Source organism: Sipha flava, unplaced genomic scaffold (assembly GCF_003268045.1).
Source record: "Sipha flava isolate LNK unplaced genomic scaffold, YSA_version1 67_pilon_pilon, whole genome shotgun sequence".
Classification (NCBI taxonomy): domain Eukaryota; kingdom Metazoa; phylum Arthropoda; class Insecta; order Hemiptera; family Aphididae; genus Sipha; species Sipha flava.
In genome coordinates this window covers 34,162-57,305 of record NW_020273607.1, presented here as the reverse complement: position 1 = coordinate 57,305, position 23,144 = coordinate 34,162, and the positions used below count along the sequence as shown (strand labels likewise).

General features: G+C 28.5%; 2 protein-coding genes across 3 annotated transcripts; one reads left to right on the top strand and one right to left on the bottom strand.

Annotated features, from left to right (window-relative positions):
* The first annotated feature begins 825 nt into the window (after positions 1–825).
* On the top strand, positions 826–7,441 carry LOC112691928 (dynein light chain 4, axonemal-like). Of its 2 annotated transcripts, XM_025566386.1 has the most exons (3): positions 826–960; positions 3,820–3,903; positions 7,280–7,441. In XM_025566386.1, the coding sequence occupies exons 2-3, from the start codon at positions 3,829–3,831 to the stop codon at positions 7,439–7,441; spliced, it is 237 nt and encodes a 78-aa protein (XP_025422171.1). In that variant the 5' UTR covers positions 826–960; positions 3,820–3,828. The 2 variants fall into 2 exon arrangements, 1 of the variants encoding a protein (XP_025422171.1); XR_003149363.1 differs by lacking the exon at positions 3,820–3,903.
* A 12,675-nt stretch (positions 7,442–20,116) lies between these two features.
* Positions 20,117–21,228, bottom strand: LOC112691871 (cold shock domain-containing protein CG9705). Its single transcript, XM_025566299.1, has 3 exons — positions 20,893–21,228; positions 20,457–20,579; positions 20,117–20,394 (listed from the first exon to the last, which is right to left on the bottom strand). The coding sequence occupies exons 1-3, from the start codon at positions 21,015–21,017 to the stop codon at positions 20,238–20,240; spliced, it is 405 nt and encodes a 134-aa protein (XP_025422084.1). The 5' UTR covers positions 21,018–21,228; the 3' UTR covers positions 20,117–20,237.
* Between the last annotated feature and the right edge of the window lie 1,916 nt (positions 21,229–23,144).

Below are 23,144 nucleotides of genomic sequence, written 5' to 3'. Positions count from 1 at the left end.
TATTATAATAAGTGTCAATTTCAAATGTATTTTATAACGATTGCGTGTCTTATGTTTATGCTTTAATTATAATATTTTAAATTTTTGCTTAAGTTATATTCGCTTTGTTATTTATAAAAATACAATTTAAATACATATCATATGAAATTAGTTTTTTTTTTTGTTCATGTAGATCAGAGAAAAAACGAAATCGTATAAGATTAAACTGGGCGCACAGAAAATGTTAACAAAAAATAAGAATATTAAATAGTAAAATATAATGAATAAAAATAAAAATATGAAATAAATCTTCAAAGTACCTATGATAAATTATAATTTTAATTCATTATATTTATTAGTTATTTTACCCACCATATTATTCCAGTACTAATAATTGAACCATAGATATTTTTGGTTTATTTTACGTGCACCGGAAATATATACCGTATGTACCTGTAATGTAGATCCTGCATCGTGTTTACAACCTATAATGTGTAACTATGTAGGCGTGTTCAAAAATATTAAATCTTTTTAGTTACGACCCGTTAAGGACCAACGGTGCTTGCCTCACGGCCTCAATTGTTCCCTGCATCTTCCACTCGTATCCTGTTATCTATGGTTCACAGATCCTTCAGTATTGTGTTCAGTCTCGTTTACCTTGGTATTTCTCTTAAAAAAAATCTATCAAAGCGAGAAAATAATAATTCAGTATTAACTACGGTTAATTAATATTTGCAGTTTTAATTGCATCATTGCTCATCGACGATGAGTCATCATCAATGTCGAGCAGTGTCCTCGACAACCGAACGATGCAACGCCAGTAACACTTAACTCGTGATACACGAACCTACGAAGATTTATAGTACAGGTGTTTTCGATTACTCATAACTTTTTCACTTGCAATATTATTTAACTACATTTGTTCGTGGTATTTTTCCAGCATTCGACCAGATAAACCAGGTCGCACGGTGTCTACTCCGAGTACGTAAACGATATTCTTTAGTCATAAATAGCTGGCGTTATTAAGTTAATAATGAGAAATATCGGTTCGGGGATCCGATAAACTTTCAACTTTAACGAGAAAATTTTTTTTCAAAAATATTTCATTTTTACAGTTGTTAATTATTTATTTTAACTTACGTTTTCTAAGTACAAACAATATATTGCAATCATTATGAAACGTACGTCTTCTGCTTTCTCACCTTCTACTTTGTCCACGACGACCGAGCAGGATCACCTTGATCCTGCGTGAACTTATGTCTATTATTCGATACAAGTCGTCGCGTTATTATATGCGAAAAAGCACAACATAACGAGAAAGAAAAACATTGTTGTTTTATTATTTTACGTGAATTCTTCGTTTAAATTTTGATTTTTGGGCTGGTTGAAGGGAACGATATGACACAAATATTTAAAAACTTAAGTGTTCCATATAATCGCTAAATATACGAGAAAGAAAAATTAAATATAATAATAATTGAAAATTATGTTTTTGATGGAAAAACTTTGAATCGGGAATTACGTCTAAACAGAGACGTAATTCCCGATTTATTTTAGAGGAGGTAATATTAACCAGGCGATCGCCTTCTTGGTCCTTGACAGTGTCATATTAATTACCCGTACACAAAATTTAATATTAAAATATAATGATAAAACACCAATCATTTACTATTAAAATCAGTGGCGTAAATTGGATTCAATTTCTGGTGGTGCAAAAACATATCTTGCCACATTTGCACCACCAAATTTACGCCACTGATTAGAATATCCGAATTTGAATGAATTGAGCACAATTAACTAAAAATATTTATTAATTGAAATGTAATAATAATAGGTCCAATTGACCCCCTCTTCCCGGGCTCTACGATACCCAGTCTACCCTTGATATTAACCGTCCTTTAAATATTCGAGGTTTGTCTTAATTACATACGGTACCACCAAATAAAAATGTATTTCTTGAACAAAATGATAAAATTCGACGAGCGTGCTTAAAATCACTTGCTATAATGTATTACACAATAATTCTATAGCACTGCGTATTTCAGATTACTATAACAACTAGTATATAATTTTGATAACTAATAATAAACATATTCTTGTATGTCGTCATAAGAGAAAAGGTTTTTATTATTATTTCACATTTGTAAAAATTAAGATACCTTAATATTTACTGAAAACATCAAAGTTTTGTTTACAACCTGTAACTGTCGTTTCGTTCGCGATGGAACAAGGTGCAGGAAACATTAAAACAGATGAAAACCAGGAACTCAATTTAAACTATCCAGTAGTGCGAGTGAGTATATACAGTATAATAATCAGGCGCGTACTGGGTCCATTTTCCCTACCGGGAAACTGGATATAATTAGGGCCCGCTTACTATATATACTAATATAAATGGGTCTCATATATACCTATGACCTAACGACGAAACTATAACAATAGCCATGAATCTAAATAATAAACCAAATCTTCATTTTGATTTAAGTTTTATAAAAATTAATAAATACACAACAATATTATCTGGTAGGATCTTGAATAAATTGTAAATTAAAAATTAAAATTTAATAATAAATTGTAAAACCTTGTATAAATTATAAAATATGAATAGTATGTTCTTAAAATAGTTCAATACAAGTAAAATAATATACAAATAGTTCAGTAGGTAATATGTTTAAACACTAAACTTTCAATATTTTTAACATTTCTGTACTTTGTTCACACATTAAGTCAATTACTTAAGCCGGCATAATGTTAGCCAACAGTTCCCTTTCACATTTCATCAAAAAAAAAAAAATGATTTCAAATTATCATGTGTTAAACAACTTCTTTAATGTGTTTTTATAATTTTAATTTTAGAAAACATTCGTTCACACGTTATTTGAGTTAGATGATTTGTTAAATGAAATTTGTAAACTTCAAATAATCCATTATACTCTAACGCAGGGGTGGCGAACCTATGGCATGCATGCCAAAGATGGCCGACACGTTGGCCAAATTTTTATGGCACGCGCAAGAAATTGAAATTCTTAAAAATTGTATACAAAAAAAAAAAAAATATACTATTTATAAAAAGTTGGTTATAAGAAATTCAAAAAAAGTTTTAAAAATGACTATCTTCCTTATGCTTTCATATTTTTTGTCAACTTATGTTCGTGAAAACTTATTCGCCATAACGATATAATATACTTAAATATTTATTTTAATAAATAATATTATTATGGTTCAGGCCCGAGCGCGGGAATCTCCAAGGGCAGAGGGGTTCAAAATTATAAATGTTATGTTAGCTTATGAAGTCAATAAAAAATACACGATGGAATATCTATGATCAAAAATATGTGGATCGAAAATCAATAAATGTCTGAACCATATGGTTTGAACAGTTTGAACAGCAGACTATTCAGTCAAAATGTGTTCTATGTTTCTTATTTTTTCACGATGACTGCATTTACAATGATTATCGACAGTTAATCGAAAAGTGTCGACTATCGATTATCGAAAGGTGCGAGAATTAAAAAGAAAAGTACGTCAAATCGAGAAAATTGGCACTGTTAAAACAAAAATATTCAACTGAGTATGAATTTTCAAGGCAGCTTAACTATTATAGAATGATAACTTTATTCTTAATATAAATTTATGGAAAAATATCCTTAAAGTTAGAACCTCCTTCCACCTTGCGCACGGGCTTATTATGACTCTTATTATAGAGTAATATATTTTAATATATAGTAATATTAATGATAATAAATTATTAACACAAGATTATTATTTTTCATACACACATATATGTAAAATATGTATAAAAGTATAAATGTATTTATTACGTTTACTTGTGTCTTCAAGGACTGTAATATGTCGGAAAAGATGAAAGCTGATTCACTTGAAATTGTGTCAACGGCTTGTGAGCTATACGCTAAAGATTACATGGTAAGAAAATAATTTAACTATTTAAGATTGATATAACAAATCGACTAGCTGACAAGGAATATTTATAAAAATAGGCACGTACCCAGGATTTTATTTTGGGGAGGGGTTAAAACATTTAAATAAATGTTAATAAAATATTCATACATGATTAAAACACAAAACCTTTCATTTTTTTTTTTATAAACTGCAAAATATTTTATAATTCAATTGTTGAGGCCCGAAATGTAGATTAGCCACCAACCGACGATACACACATAATCACTGTACATTAATTATTGTTTATATTTATCGGGTTTAATTATTATTGTTTGTTCATCGTTTTCCGTTTATCGTGTGTTATGTAACTGAAAAGTCCATGGTGTGTATTATTGTAATTTTCGTATGTAATTTTTTTTCTACTCGCGTAAACCACCGTCCGAGGAAGTTATAGTTCTGTGTACGAAAATCGCCACAATTTCGATATTATAATTTTTATATTTTTATAGTTTATGTGCACTAATTTCATAATTAGTGATTTTTAGTTATATTTTAAACGTGTGCACGAATCGCCTCATATATTTTATTATTAAATTGTATGCACAAATCGCCGATTATTCGCCATTATTATTATTATTTCTGTGTGCGCGATCTTCACCATATTTTTGATTATTATACCTCATGTATGTTTGGATAAAACTTCGCATCATATACATCAAAAATATTCGTCATTTCAATATTTTATTTTTCTACATTCACATAATAAAAATTCAAACCTAACCACTTTTCCAGATATACGATCTTCGTAAAATATGTTTAGATTTTTAAGTTCCAAAACATCGGCTCTCCGCGATAAAATAATATTCGAAATTCGACTGTTGTACACTAGTTTACTTTTGTAACACAATACAATAAAATATTTTTGAATAACAAGTATTTAATAACAAAGTATTTTATTTTGATTTAAATGATGAGGATTATGATTTTATATGCCGGTACACAAACATTACGGGAGGTACATCATATAGAGAAATATTTCTATTCGTCGCACGAATATTAAAGCCGTAAGTTTAAAATGGGTTCTATAAGTCACATTCGACGTGAGATTCAAGGTAACAGATAATATCGACAACAATAATACTGACCATTAAGTTCTTATTTTTTATATACATTTTTCGTATGACTCGCTAATTTATAATAAGGATCACACGTTGATTGTGAATATTAAATATGCTTACATATATATATATAAATTTATTGTATTAAACGTATTGTATATACAGTGTAGTGTAGTATTATCGGGTTCGAGGAGTAGAGAAACGATTACATGGTCTAACTGTTTGTACAATGCTTATCAACATAAAAATGTGTGGGCAGACAATGTTTATAAATATATAAATCGTGAGAATGGTACGCAAGTAAATAAATTATGTGTAAGTGTTGAAATTCAACTGACGTGAAACCTGTTTAAACCATTGCCAAATTTTAAAATAACGTATTCACCGTTTTGTGAGTATACTTTTTTTGGAATTATATAGACTCTGCGTGATATTTTAAAACTCGAGATTCAAGTCACTCAGAACATATATTAATAGATTGTCTACTAGGTGACACTAAGACTAAGAGTTGGCAGAAGTAATGCAGACGCATTTCCCGTCTGGACCTCGGTTCAAATATAAAAAAAAAGACAAAGACTTAAGAACTAATAGAAAAAATCTATGCTAACCAAAAACCTTTCTTGTTGTAGTTTTCAGCTCGCATAAAAAATTACTCACTCGCCTGTACTGTATATACCTACTCAAATTAATAAATTATTAGTTAAATACGGCTACATAGAATTAAAATCTTAAAGAGAAAAAATATTTTGATGTTCGTTGATTTACAAATGGTACGAGAACAATTTTGAGTTGCCCTTTTTTTTCAACAATCGTAAAGTCATAGAATATAAATAGAACATATATTTCGTGCAGGTTTTCATTAATAATAAAAACGTATTCCGATGATATTCAACAACTTTAAATATTCCAGTTTCCAAGGGTTTCGAATGCGTGCAGGACAATCCAACAGCCAATAAATGGCACCCAATACACTCTGGGTGGTAATAGCGCCTCCTACTTCGCACGATAAAATTTGCTCTGGATCGTCACTGATGCGGATGCGCAAATCGCGCAGCAATATGACAATAGTATTACCAATGTTGTTTAATTGCAATTAGTATGTCTAAAGTCTTCAGGATCGACTTTAAATGCGCGTTGATCACCGTAATATTGTAGATACGTTTCGCCGAATGAAACACGATCTTAATAACATTAGCTTATGCATTTTATGTACTATGCGCGTGCGTGCGGGTGTGTCGTACGTCGTCGCGTACCTACACGTGGTGCATAATACCATTGTTATAAAAATACTATAGCATTTAAAATCAATGATGATACACACGTTTGACGTGTCGAAACGCAAACGGAATTACGTTCGTACAAACGGTAACGGTGTAATACAGTCTTGCAGCGATAAATCTCGTTTATCATTCACACGCGAGATGACGGTGAAAGTGTACATCAGTCGCGTCGACGAAGTATTTACCCGAGTCTCGATAACGCATGCGCCGTAATGTAATACGATAAATATGTGAGATAGTCAGGGACGGATTAAGGTTTGTGCGGCCCTTAGGCTGAAATAAATTTACCAACTACTTTACGTATTGATATTTCACTTCTAAAAGTTAGTAAGAAAACCCCACGTCCTATATTACAAAAAATGATCAATAATGAAATAAAAACATAACACTAATAATTTATGTTTTCCTACTATATTATTAATAAATAAAACTCTAAATTTCTCAAACTCAACTCAAACATTTGCTATTTCATTTCGACCGTTAAAATTTGTCGCCCTAGGCTTTAACCTAAACAGCCTAAGCCGTAATACGGCCCTGGAGATAGTGTAAGTCGCGACCGGATTATTCGTTTATTCGCATAACGTACGGCGAACCGGGTCTCGAGCACGGTACTTACTTATGTACACGTTAATACGAAAAGTAAATTAAAACTAATGAATAACAACACGAAATGTTTAACAAGTTCGACTTTTCGTGTTGTTGATTCAGATACGAAAAAGTAGAAGACTTCAAAATAATTGTGATATACTGCTAGACGTTTGAAAAATATCCGCGTGTTGAAGTTTACGTAGTTAAAATAATAACGGGACGCCAGCAACGTTCCGAAATGTTGCGCGAATCGTAAGTTTCACGGAACAATGTGAAATTGGTTTTTTTTTTATTTATTTAAATAAGTTTTTCACAATCTGCTATCTAAGTCAATAAGTACATAATAAGATCAACGTTGCGTACAACTGATTGCAATTTATTAACATAATTTTAAACGAAATCATTGTCAAACAGGCGTTGTCCAAGCTTATCAAAATATCGATGGACAAGAATCACGGATCGATGTGGCATGTCGTCGTCGGAGAGAATTTCAGTGTAGAGTTGGAATATGAACCTGGTACGTTGATGTCCTTGTGCTACGGCGGAACACTCGCGATTTGTATTTGGCGAACTTGACCACCCATTTTTTGTTATTAAATAACGAATTTTTTGTATAAATAAATATAAATTGTTAAAAAATTAAAACGTTGACCTTGGTCCGAAATTGTTTTTCGATCACAATCATTTATATTGCTTATATAACAAAAATAAACAAGCACGATAAACGACATAGAAGACCTCTCCCAGTACCAGTATTTTATAAGATTCTTTTTTTCAATAATTATATTTTTATGGCTGTTTAAACAAATCGTTTTGTTACTCGTTAACCAGACAACATATTATTTAATTGATATGTTTAAAATTTAGTAAAAGAAGTGCCTTTACGTTGAAATATAAACGGGCGTTTCCACCAAAATGGTACCTTACCCTTTTCCACCAAATTATATTTTGACTGATACCTGTTTCCGCCGAATAAATTTCTATATTATTAACTACAAGTACACGAATTACTTTTTTATGAATATGAAAAATACACTATCTATTGACTGAAATACTGGTAGAGTTTTATGATATCAAGTTAAATGATCATTTTGTATTTATCTCATTTAATCGACTTAAAAGTGCATGAGAAAACTCCTGATTGTTTTTTTATGTTATAGTTTATGATTTTTATATATATATATATATATATATATTATATTGTACTAGTTGGGCATTATTAAATGATTGCTATCGTATTTAATTTTAATGTTAAAACAAGTCAACAAATTTATATTCATTACAGAATTCAATAAAAACCATATCAATACCTAACACGCATAATACTATGCTAAGTACGTTTAACTAGTGAGTTTAGTCATAAAAATTGTTTTAGTGGCAATGGGTATCAGCCAAAATATAATTTGGTGGAAACGTATCCAGCCCATGTAAACGAGTGCGCATAATATTGCAAAAATAATATTTTTATGTCCTTTATATGGGAAAACAAATAAACTAACATAAGTACAAATGACATATTATACTAACATTAGGTACCTAAATAGAATTAAAAAAAATATATTTTGTTCGAAACGCGACAGTGGTTCGTTTTAATAATTCATCACTATTAATAAATATGATTAAAGTATGAACACAAGGCGCTCACATGTGTTCTGTTCTTTGAATTAGTTTTCAAATAACACGTAAAAAAGTACAATAACAATTTTCGTGACTCTATTATTATAATTTTTTTTATCAAACAGTTCTCAATTTAACTTGTTTCTGCTTATAGTTTTATTACATTTTATTAACAATTTTCTTTTTCTTTTAAATTATAGATATTTCACGTTGAGTTTATTTTCATTATATATGTTGGTTTTCTAATACTATTATATATTATGACGACAAAACTAATGATGTTACAGTTACGATCATAAGGGGCTTAGTATAGGCAATTTTAACTAAAATTAATTAATATAATAAAACAATAGAAAAATTAAATAATAAATAATTCGAGGTGTTTCGGTGGTATTCCTCCACCGGTTGAAGCATTGGTATTTAAAAATCAGCAGATTTTCTTGGCTCTTAGGCCCTCTCAATGTAGTATGATATTATTGATAAATTATGTGCTGATCAGTAAGGAATTAACAGTTTTATTTATTTCTATTTAATACAATTTTATTCAATACTATATGAAAATAGCTATAAGCAGTGGCGCTGAGTACACATTTAAGGTGGTGCATTTGAACCACCTGAAATTCTAGGTGGGTGGGTAGGTCCTAGGTGGGTAAGTAAAAATATTGAACCAAGAAAGTTAATACTTCTACTATAATAGTGGTAAGTATAAAGTAGATACCTACTAGGTACTTAAGCAGTTACCAGTTACGACGTATTATCTAGAACCTTGGTATTGCATTATTACAAATTGCGTTATTAGTAGCCTGTGTCTATCCATGCTCAGTCGCTGTCTGAACGAATTTCTATGAAAGTGTAGCTTTTATGTTATATTATTATTTATGTAACATTTTAACATTATTATGGTGGTGCGGCTTACGTACAGACGACGACCGTACAGTAACTAAAGGATAAAACTCGATAAAAATTAATATGTGGCCAAAAATATTGGCCCGTGGACAGGGCCGTATTTGGACATTTTACGCCCCGGGGCAACATATTTTAGCCACCCTTCCATAACCTCCTCCCCATAAAAAGAGTTATTTTCTTTAAATGTAAGGCACTTTGTTGTAAATATTGTTCTAGTCCATAGAAAATGTTGCCAATTATCTTATATAATATGCGAAACCCATTCTTAGACTAATATAATATCCCATAAGTCTCATTGTCATACACCCACATGTAAAATATAGGTAAATTATAAAAAAATATTAAAATTAAACAAAGTAAATACTATATAATCTATATTATATATAATCTTGAAAAACTCACTACATCCATGTCTTAAACAGTTGTATCTACTTAAATAGCGAAACTTTTTGTGTAATGAAATATAATTTACACGGAATACTTGTATGAGTACCTACTTAAAATAAACTCTAGCCTCTAAAAATACTTGATGTTATAGATTTATGTATACAATTTTCAATTTAATGTTACAAAATAATATAATCAGACAAAATAATTTTCTTATTTTACAATATAATGCATATTTATGGGTATTAATACACTTTTCTCCTAATAATATTGTAAGAAAATATTATAGTCTTAGTATAGTTTATTTACTTAAACCGTATATTACTGGAATGTTATATAATAATAAATATATTTGCTTTGATTATGTTATGTTTCATATTTGTATACATTATCTTCACATATTCTTTTGGCTTAAAAGCACATATATGTTCTGATTACAAGAAATTTCCACACTCTGTCTTTCATAAATTATTTATATTTTTATATATTTATTCTGTATATTTTTTAATTATTGACGATGAGTACTTTTAAGTTCTCTGAATGTGAGAAAGAGGTTGGCGACCACCATGTGGTCTTTCTTGGATACGTTTTTCACTGAGAACGTTTAGAGTGTAAATGGTAACTAACGCCAACATTTATGTATACACACCTAAAACCAAGTATTCACTTATCGTACAATTTCTTTTTTTTTTAAGACAACATCTAGGAAGATCTATCCCCATTCTTATAGTTTGTGGTCAGACTCACTTTGTATACATATTCATTAATTATTATTGATAGAATACGTTATGCTTTAGGTCTTTCTTTTAACCGACTATACTGTACTTAAACGTCTTTTTATTCTCATAATTCCACATTTTGAAAAATGTCGTTATCTAGCGTTTATGAGACTTATAAATTGTTGTATCTAACATACTTTTAATAAATGTGTCCCTTCGTTATACTATAGGTTAGGTTACTAGAGAAGACACTTATAATGTTTTTGTAAACATAAATATATATTTTATTCTGTAATTGAAATATCAAAATCTATATGCATATTTATACTTTTTTTTAAAATTCTTTGCCCGTCTATTAAATATAAAAATAATACACATATTTAACCTTTAACAGTTGATAAGGAGACACATAACTTTCTACGGGTACTATTATTATTCTTGATTATTTTAAAATACACTGCAGTTTGTTCTCTGCTATTTGATTTTTTTATAAACATAATGTTTTATATATATATATATATATATATATATATATATATATATATATATATAATAATGGTTTTTGACACCATGTATCGATTGTAAGTATGGTACCGTAATATTTTTAAGAAAACAATTAGGTGGGTGTCTCCTAGATAGCGAACGCCTTTGACTCCGAAGGCGTATTAGTTTTCCAACCGTATATTATCAATAGTAATAATTATCACGAATAATAATCGTGGTAGTATTGCATGATATATTGTATCTACATAATAGTGTTTTAAATATTATTAATTGACATTATTAATATAATTTTATTAATAATAATAATTAATTACTAAAGTAATATTAAGCGAATTTCACCCGGAGCGAGGCACACAGAAGCTAGTTTAATATTAAATAATAATTATCAAAATAGTTTTTCTAATAAATGTATTGAAATAAAAATAAAAACATTTTTTTTTTGTTATTAGATACGCCATAATATTTCAATATAAAATTTCCACCCCCCTTATAAGCTAAAAAATTTGCCGCCCCGGGCAACAAGGGACACTTGCCCCCCCCCCTCAAATACGGCCCTGCCCGTGGACTCATCATCTCTATATAGTCTGATTAAATAGGTTAATGTTTATATAGGTTTATGTAGGTATTGTGGGATTATTTGTCGACTATCGTTCGTCAAAAATCAAAATCTGGGAAAAAATCTAAAATTATCTCTAAATCCAATTAAATGTGGTTAATTAAACCACATAAAGTATACGTCATGTGACAACGCGTCGACGGCGATAAAACTGATAAATATCTAATAATAAATAAGTCAATATATTGATTGTAGTTGGTTGTCTATATTATTATGCGGGCTACGGCTTATAAGCTACGAATATTCTTAAATTAAACATTTATGACAATATATACAGTGTACATTCTACATATATTTTGTGCAGTCAGTAATTACTACAATTTCATTATTTTCTCATTCGTTTACTGTGAACTGTTGTATATTTACTTTCATTATTTCTTGTTTAAATAAACAAATAAATACCGATGTCAAAAAAGTTTATGTGCGTTTGTGGAAAAAAACGGGAACAGCTTAATATGACCAACTGGAAAAGACATATGGATAACTTTAAGTACGAAAAGTATCCTAATTTTATAAATACAGTTGTATAAGAAATTAAGTGTATGTTTCGCGAGCGGCTTTATGTGGTTTATTGTTGTACTGTTGTGGATAGGTGGGTGGTCTTTGGTGAAAATTGAACCACCTTTTTTTAGCGAACTCGGCGCCACTGGTTATAACCCAGATGGAGATGAACTTTCAAAACCAACTCGTACTATCAGTAGATGAATTGAGACTTTTAGTTTATGGACTTTGACACTATAACTAGTGAATATATTTTACAATTGAGCTTAGGAATTCGAGTTGATTTAGTTATTTTAGATTTTGTTAATTCGATATTACGTTTTAGATTAAGAGTTTAAAGGCTGAAACTGAGTGTATTTTTTAGCGTGTAAGTTCACTAAACATCTTATTATTTAAAAACAGTAAACACACCTTACAACAACATAGTAGGATTTATTACCATATTATTTTTATAATAAACACGTCATTGCGGTGAGTATAATGGCAGATTAATTGCGAAATATTTCGAGTATTGATTGTCGACTAGATGAATAACGCTAAAAAGATTTATATTCATGGGCATAATATTATAACTAGAACGAATTTAAGTGGTCGGAATATAATGTGTTTAATTTACGGAAACAAATGTAATATATTCTGTCCGTTTCCCACACTGTATAGGTTTATTACAATGTATTGAGTTATAATCAGGGCCGGCGTAAGGCTAAATAACGACCGAGGCCGAAATGACAACTGGCGCCTTATTTATACAACTCGTAATTTCATTATATTTATAAAAAAATGTTGTTCGTGAACAGAAATACAGAAAAATTATATATTATGCTCAACTTGTACATAATTTTTTATCGTCTAATTTTTTTAGTCACGAGTCATGGCAGCTCGACGCGATCTCGATTGAACGATAATAAATTAATTTGGGAATTATAACAACATAATAATAAAACATTCTATGCTAAACTTTAGTAAATATATTTAAAATATACTTATATTATTTTAATATACGGCTAAACGAAATAACCATAAATATTATCAATATTTCAATACAAATTTATAAGTATTTTACATAAAAAAAAAAATAAAAATAATATTACTGACAAATGTGCAAAATTGTAAAAAGCAATTTCGGCTCCCCCCCCCCTGAAAATGGCGCCCTAGGCGACCGCCTGAGTCGCCTTACCCTCATGCCGGCCCTGGTTATAATTGTTAAACTTAATTTGTTTCATATTTTAACCGATTATAAAATTTCACATATAGGTACCTACTCTGTAGATTACAAATTTAACAAAATGTATTACCTACTAATATAATTCATCAGAATAATAGAAATACATTTATTTATCACAAAATGTTAACATTATTATAGTTTTTAATTGAATACATCCACCTATATAGTCATGTATATATGATTTTAAAAATCAACATCATAAACTATTTCATTATCATAATCTTTTGGTGCGTCACTATAAAAATAATTGTAATAATAAAATGTTACATTACAATTTAAATTATAAATTAATAATTTATAATATTTTATAGTGATTGAACATTTGGATATAGGCGCAACTAGAGTTCAATTACTGGGTGGGTTAAATTTTATGATACCAGGGACCCGTGGGGGGGCTTCGTCCCCACACACCCAATATTCCCCAATATTGATTGTCTACACTAACATTTATATTTATATTAATTAGAAGTCCTTACGACCTTACCTATAGTCGTTAATAGTTTAATTCGAAGTAAAATTTTGTCACTTAGTCACTTACTACCTACAGACTACCTACCTAAATAAACACGAATAAGGATATAGGTACATATATAATCAGTGGTCAAAATGACTCAAGATAAGTGGAGGGATGCCTTATAATTCAGATTTTCTGATATCATCATAACATTCTTCACATCTTGTGTACCTATAGTATATATTTTTTTTATAGTTCACATAAAGTATATTATCTTAGTCCGTCGTAGCTCTAAATACGGGTATAATATGAATTGCGAAACGGCTTATACTAAACAACACGATAAGGCGTCCGGGCCTGAATTTTAAAAACAATTATTTTCACTGAAAAAAAAAAATGTCTTATATATAAATGTAAAAATGGTAAGTATATCATTTTAAAATACAAGTCTTAGGAGGAATGCATTATTCTAAACAAAACAAGTAGAGGGATGAAAACTGTAAATACAAAAAAGTAGAGGGATTCCATCCTTCCGTATCCCCCCAACTTCGAGCACTATATATAATCAATAAAATATACAGTTCATAGATATTACATTTTTATTATAAAGCCTAATTAAATTAACAATATTTTTCTATATTATTTAAATTTATTTACAATTTCATTTTCGTCTAAATTGTTGGTTACATCTCTTTCTATATTTAAAATAGATAAATTTTTAAATCGATCTTGGGCCATGGAAGATATACGCTAATATTATATTCGTATCATTGAAGAGAACGACCTTTCACAGGTAGCTGAACTTATAGGAATAGATAAAGCCACCTGTAAAAATTTAGAAATGTTTGAAAATATTTGTTTTTCGACTTCTTTGACATCATTTATATTGAAATTTTTTTTTTCTATCTAAAGGTTAAATGTCACTCAAATTTCTGCTTCTAAGCTACTCTTTGAAATATGTAATAATTCCTATAATTATAATAATTATAATTAATTAATTAGTTATCATTAATCTTTTATACAATTCAAATGTATTTATATACATATTACCAAATTACCTTATAATGATCAATAAACTTCATTGAATCAGTTGTATCTAATTTACAAAATAAACTATAACCGAACTGACCATAACCAAGCTTTCATCAGAAAACCTATATTTAAGATTAGAAATAACACTGATCATAATAACAAAATATGTAGAAGTTTTCCAATAATTTTCTACATCATTTGCCAATGATGAATATGAATCATTTTCTGCCGTCGTGGTAGCTGTTAATACATAGTCATACGAAGGCTCATCTTCGATGCTTTGATCCTATTTTTTTTATGTATTATTTATGTTAAAAAAACATAAAACAAATTATAAAAATCACAAAATATATAAACCAGTTAATGGAGTTTGTAACTATATGTCATTTTCTTCAGTAAATATTTTTATTTGTTCCCATATTTTCTTAAATTCATCATCAGATCATAGAGTTTCAAATGTTTTAATTACACCAAAAATTACATTTTTAGAATAACCAAGAATTGATGTTTTATTCTGTAGTAAAACTGAATGAACTACGGACAAAATTGGGTGGGCTAAGCCCGCCCCTCTAGTTGAGCCTATGTATTTGGAAGAATAATTGTTAATACGTTTCTTATAATTTACTGAATGCAATAAAAATATTAGCAAACATATTAATATAACATTGAAACACCAAATTTTTTGCAGGAATATAAAATAATGTAACATTCATAAGGTAATGTGTTGTCAAATGAATAATTGTATTAATATTTTAAGAATATAAAATGTGATCTTAATTTTCAATAATTAGGTACCTTGAAAATAATAAGTAAAACAAATCACATTCAGGATTATAAAATATATTTGATTCATCAGACGAAGAGTATTCACTACACGGATTTGATGGGACACTACAAAAAACATGTTAATTCGAGTCTTAACTTACTTCTGATAGTGTTAAATTTAAAATTATTGTATTATTAAATGATTATTTTAACATATATAATAATAATTATGTAATATAATTTGATACTGGTTTTCTTCTTTCACGAGAAGAATTTATAGAATTGTTTATATTATCTATAATAAAAATATTAACTATATGATTAAAGAACTATGAATTCAAGTTTGAGATTTTCAATAACTATGTTGGATAGTGATTTTAGATTTTTAAATCTCATTGGAAATTTTTATTAACTTATAGTTTAATAAGAAAAAAAAAATATTTACATTTGTAAGCAATAGTTAATAGTAAGGTGGATTCGCCACCTATGGCCACAATTTTTTCTATTGATATTTAATTTATTCTATCTATGGTCATTGAAAAAATTTGAAAATTTAACCATACATACTTCATAAGTTCACAAACACTTGGTTTGAATTTTAAAGTCTTAAGAATAGTTTTGAATGAGAAATTTGTATTAATTTTTTTAAATTACATTTTCCCCTTATATGGCTATTGTAAAAATATTTTTTTATTTTATTTAAACATGAATTATTAATACTTATATAACTGTGATAAATAATACAATTTAATGAATTAAATTATTAAATGTAAACAAATATGACAAGAACTTTAATTTTCCAAAAACAAATTATATAAACATAAACAAATTAGGTAGTTACCTATGAAAATAAAAACAAATAAGTATCTATTCAACCACTTGGTAAATAATATAAAAAAAATTCTGATTTGGTTACAAATATACAAATAACAAAAACAACTTATTAACATCATAAAAGAAATATTAACACTTGGTAATCTTTATATTATAATAAAATAACATGACAAACTTGAAAAAAAAACTATTAACTAAAAAATTGAATTATAACAATTTTAAACCAGGATATTATAATAGGAATATATTGTATATTATAGGAACATAATGTTGTCTTCAGTTTACTTAAATTTATCGTATACAGCAACACCAGGGAAAACAGAAAGATATTGTCTGTTCTTAAAACGTAACTCTGGCAACAGCAATTTGCAAACTAAATCATCTAAATCTACAACAGATATATCACCTTCAACTAATACAAATTCAGTATTTTCTTCATCAGAGGCTTCAAAGTATTGTACCTCTGCTTCAGTTGTAGAAATTACCTTAACAACTGTTGCCACATATTTATAACAAATTATTTTTTAGTTGGTGCCATTTTAACAACCTAAATAAAAAACTAAATTATTTCATTATGATTTGGAACACTATTTATCATGATTTAAGATAGTAATAATATAATATATATAAATAAATAATATAATCGTGCTATTTATTAAAAAAAGTTAATTACATGGCCACTAGCATGGCCATAGATGGGTTTTTACAGAAATTGAGTTTCCTCAATGGCCGTTCAGCAATTTTGTACCTAAGTAAAAACAACTAAATATATTAATTCTATTGAATTTAACTTACTTGATGGTACAGGAACAAACATATAGTGATGATTCCAACACGAAATTCCCAAAGCTCACATATTTTAAATTCTTAAGAATTTTGATAAGAAATACACGAAATAGTAATAACGAAATTATTGGAAAATATTTTTACAGTGTTTTCATCTGTTTTTGTAATAATTGTAATCACCCAATTAATAAATTGATGTAGACGAATACAACAATAACCATAGCCATAATCAAACTATAAAATTACACTATTTACAAATAAAAAAAAAATGACTGGCCATAGGTGGCGACTCCACCCTATATTAATAAATAAATAATAACTATCCCAAAAAAGTTGTTTTTGTTTTAATCAAGTTCTAGATTCAATATGAAATAAACAAAGTTCAGCAACTAAGAACCATTGTTTACAGCTTTTTTTATTATCAGCAAATTGAATACTATTTATAAACCATAAGACTTGCCGTTTAAGATTTAATTCATCTGTAACATCAAATAGTAGTGAAATCACTAAGACTTCTGTAATAAAGATGTTATTTTTACCTAACATAAGTCTAATACTATACAAGAAATAATTTGAACATAAAAATAAATTTCATGATTTATTATGGAGGTTATAATGTATACTAAAATGGAGTATTGGTTTTAATTTTTATTAATTGTGTAATTTAAAATTATAAGACATTAATAAATATATGGTTTTGTCCTAAATCATCACATTTTGTGGTAATTATGGCAACCTAAAGAAATTTATATTAATAAATAATATATATCAATGTATGTTTAAAATATTAAAAATTTAATTTTTGATTCTAGCCCAAGTACTGAATGAATATATTAACTAGAATGTTTTTTTTCTATTTCTTCATTTATGATTGAAGAAGAACTTGAAATGTACTATAAAAAGGGACATAGAAATTAATAACATATAAATATAATGGAAGGTTAACTATATATTCAATACTAAAAAACAAAATAATTGGCTTTGTTAACTTATTTATTTTTATAAATACGGTATAAAAAATAACTGTTTTTGAAGTAAATACTCTTAAAATAATAATATAATATAAAACAATATTTTTTTCATAGCATATTATTGAATGTGTAAATAATTTCTGACTGTATTCAATTTAAAAAACCTCAGTTTATGATTTTTATGGTTGAAACCAGCTGTACATAAGCACACAAAATATTTCAATCGAAAACAGTATTTTTTTTTTAATTATTTAAATGTTAAATTTTATTTATATTGATAATATTAAAATATTCTTTATATTAATTAATATAATAAAATATTGTACAATCAATAGTAAATTAAAATAATATTTAAATAGAAACATAAAGTTATAATAAAAAAAAAAAAAAATTGAATCAGTTTTTAGAATTTTATAGCATTGATTATAGAATAAATTTAATTTATTTATTATACTTAGATTATTCTATAATCAATGCTATTACAATTAAAATTGGGTATCTCCTGAATTTGTTGTGGTCATAGGATGTTCATTTATGTATTGACTAGATAATTATATTATACTAATTTTTTTTTAAAACGATCATGTAAATATGATGTCAACAAATAACTAGAATGTAAAATTACAAATATTTATTTTTCAACTTGTTTTCTACATTTTAAAATATTTTATAATATATATTGTTATATATTAGGTATAACATAAGGTATATTATTTTTATTCATAAAAGATTATGAAAAATGTTTGAAAATTGATCAATCATTTATATCTCTGAGAAAGTTACAAAATATTGGCAATAATTATTCAACACATAATTTTAATGCGATTTCAATTACAAGCTGTACATGATAATCATAATTGTAATAAAAATAACCATATTTTTAAAGTAAAATCAAAGAATTACAAAAATGTATAGTCAAAATGTATACTTGCTAGTTCAAATAATTATGTAAAAAAATAAACGGCATTACTTGTTGTTTAAAAACTATAACTAAATAAAACTTTAAATAAATTCGTTAAAATTCACAAAAAGATCCTAATATTTATATAATTTTAACATTGATAGGTTAAATATTAAAATATGTATATAAATCAATACAAAAGTTGTAAATAATTATAATTTATATAATTACTAAAATGGTTTATTTAATTCTATTGAATTTTATCCTAAGCAGCATAAAACAAAAATTTTCTATCATTCAAATAATAAATTATTAAAAATAAATATGATAATAACTTCTAATATTTTCATTTACTAAGAAATTTATGGTTTTATAAAGGTATATTAGAACTAAGATATTAAAGTACTTGTATAACAAAATGTTTTAACTTAACTGTGATATGCTTTAAAAAAATAAAAATAATTATAATTTTTTTCTATTTTGAATAATGTATGGATATTTTAAACGTGTAAATCCTTACTTTAGAATTTACAATATTTATGATTTTTGATTGATAAAAAAAAAAAAAAAAAAACAATTAATATAAAATTAATGATTTTAATTAAAGACAATGTAAACTATAAAAATAATATCAGGGAAAAATTAATATTATGAAATTAAACATTTGATTGAGTAGAATTGCTATTGATTAGGATAAAATATTACATCCTTAGTTGGGAGGTGATTGATTATAGTTTACTGCATAACTTTTGATATTATTTTAATTGTTGTATGAAACAATATTAAATTGCAATAAGATCAAAATACATATTTCAATATGTTTAGAAAGGATAATTTATTTATAAAATCAGTATTATAAAAACATCATTTGAAAATCTGATAATACTTAAAAAGTACTAAACAGTAAGTTATTCGATCTTATTTGATTTTTAATATTTAAATGTATGAATCAAAAAAGCTTACAAAATAATATATAATAAGATGAATCAGGTAATTTTGGCACTTATCTAAAATCAAAAAATATCAGCACAACTGACCAAGTCTTTTGGTTATATTATAGAGCATGGGCAATTGGAATGTAACCAGTGTTCATCAAGGTTTAAACGATTAGAAATTATTGTGCATTTATATGCAAGGTATCACTGTAACATTAATTAGTTGTTTTCTGGTGAATCCCATTTCAAATGTACTTGAGGTGTTAGATTAATAATTTCTACATGCACAGCTTGACATTTTTCTAATTTTGGAGGAATAGGACACAAGCGATAGCGGACTTGATCTCCAGGCAGCGGGACATATTCTCCTTCAATACTAAAAAACCATACAACATTATTTAAAAGACAACTGAAAATGTTGGGTTACTCAAAACTTACTCAGATATGTGTACAAATGTGTCTGGATCGCCGTTGTCAGGTATAATGAAACCGTGTCCTTTGGATTTGCAAAAGTATTTAACTTTTCCAGTGATTTGGGGGTTTTTCAAAGCCAGAGCAGATCTAGACAGATTAAAATTGAAAAATTAGTATCCCCGATCGTACGGCGATAAGTCATAGTACAAACGAGCAGAAGCAACGGGGTGCTACGGGACCGACATGTTACTACAAGGATAGATATGCAACTACGATGTAGCAAACGAAACGTACAAAGTCCGGTGGCAATCATAAGATTTAGATGAGTCGAAACAACCCTGCGAACACCGAGCACGTGCGCACACAACGTGAACAACGTGGACGGTAGGTATTCCGGTGCTCAACACACCCTTTAGTCGCGGTGTGAGACTTAAGCCGAACGGGGACGGTAAAAACTTACGTGGAATCGGTTCTCGTCCGTCTGGTCACTATCGGACTGGGGGCGAGCATGCCGGTTTTGGTGGGCGACAGGTGATGAGTGAATTTCGACGCGTCCGGTTCGCCGTTGGAGTGCGAATCGTTCATGGCGCTACGTGGGGATCGGAAGTGCGGCACAGTCGTCCGGCAGCGGGTTCGCGCGGAAAGAAGATGAAGAAACGATACGGAAGAACGAGCGCGCCGGACGTGGTCGGCGGAAAAAAAGGCTAAACACTGCGAACACGTCCTAGACTGGCGTTCCGGAGAGCTGATACGATGCGGCGCACAATAACATTTTCATTAATATTGCCACTGTTGTTATCGTCTGATTGATGATAAGCGAACACCAAGTCGGATTTCAGGGATGCCAACGTACGGAAAGGTCGTTTTCAAGACCGCGAATCGTTTTCCGATCGCCGTCCGTAGATAAAAGAATATAATGCGTCGTCGTCATCGACCCCCTCGGGTAGGTTAGGTGGATCAGGTGCGGTCGCGGTGTGTCCGCCGTTCGTCGGAATCGTTGTGTACACGATTTTATCCACAATGATATGGCCGTTACGTTTGCGCACGTCCGAATCTTAATCGAAATAACGTCTAGAACTCGATGAACAGATGGTGGTCCTCCGACGATTTCCATATGGTCTGAATGGTTTTTTTTTTTTTTAACTTTGACAGTACTACGGGTTCCTTTAGCGATTGTTTATTTTTGTTTATCGTAACCGCGTTCGAACGTTTCGTCAGAATTCCTTCGCACAGAACAACAATCTGGTAGCCAATGTTGATTCGCCTGCTATATAGTTTCTCCGTGCACCTAAGTGCGATTTCTAAAAATCGTTAATTTTATACCGAGGCCGTAATTTTTTTTTTTTTTTATTTACCTCGGCCTGTTATAAAATTTATCTGTTATTACGGTTTGCGCATAATCGTTTTTACCGAGAATATGATCGAATGAATCCAAAAATAATACGTATAATGTATACGTATTTATTTATGTATATATATATTTTTTTAAATCGTAAAATAACAAGTTTAACGTTTTTTTTATGAGAATCACTATGTGACTATTAATTTTTTCCGAATGATGTATTTTTACATTTTCCATGTGCTTGTCAACAGAACTGTTTGTATTAACTCAACATTGTTTTCCATTAATTTTGTTTACAACATTTGAGTTAAAATAACGCATGCTATTAATATATCGATCAAAACTTCATTCTGACATGCCATTTTTGAAACTGACCAAATGGCAAACCGTTAAAAATAAGCTGTGTGAATATGGATGATTATGTCTGAAAAAATTGGTTGATTATGCATTGGTATTGTTGATATATACATAAGCGTGCGCTCGGGGTAGTCAGGGTAGACACTCAACTACTCTGTGAACCTTCCATCTCTCACCATAATATTCAAAATTATCACAATAATAAATGACCATATTATGTTCAACCACTTCGAAACGTCCGTAAACGGTAATAATACATGTAATGTAAATACATGTTTAAGAATGTAGTATTTGGCGATATTGGAAAAATATAATTATAAAGTTAAATGAAATTACTCCGTCCAAATTTGTTGTTAATATTAAATGTTAATGTGTTATGTATGACAGTAATGTATGCGTACGCTTATGGATATATATATATATATATATATATATATATTTATTCTATAACTTACAGTTGAAACCTATTAAATTGATTAAAATACGATTTTCGTATTGAAAGATATTCGAGGTACACAAATTACTATTTCAGATAGAAATCAAGTTTTTCGATGCTGATTCACTTTTATTTATTCAAAGTTTAATCTACCTACGTTAAATTTCAAATAGATTATTTTTAAAAAGTTTGAACTTTTTCACAACCTACTATTACCGTTAAAATGTTTTATTTAAATTTATATAAACATAATATTAAATCAGTTAAATGAATCAATTTAATAATTATAATTTATGAGTAATTTATTTATCAATTTTTTTTTTCAAAAGTTTGTAACCTACAGGCTACAGTATGCACTTCAAAGCGTAAGGTGTGGTATGAAATCATAATCTCGTGATTACACGAAGAATATTATAAATATATTAAAATATATTAACTTATGAAACGAATTGACCATGTACACGTTACAACAATTTAAAACAATTAAACAATAGACCGTATGATGAGAGGTGTATTGTGTCTCAATGAGAATCAAATAAATACACTTTTAATTGTAGATTTTTAGCTATCGGCATTC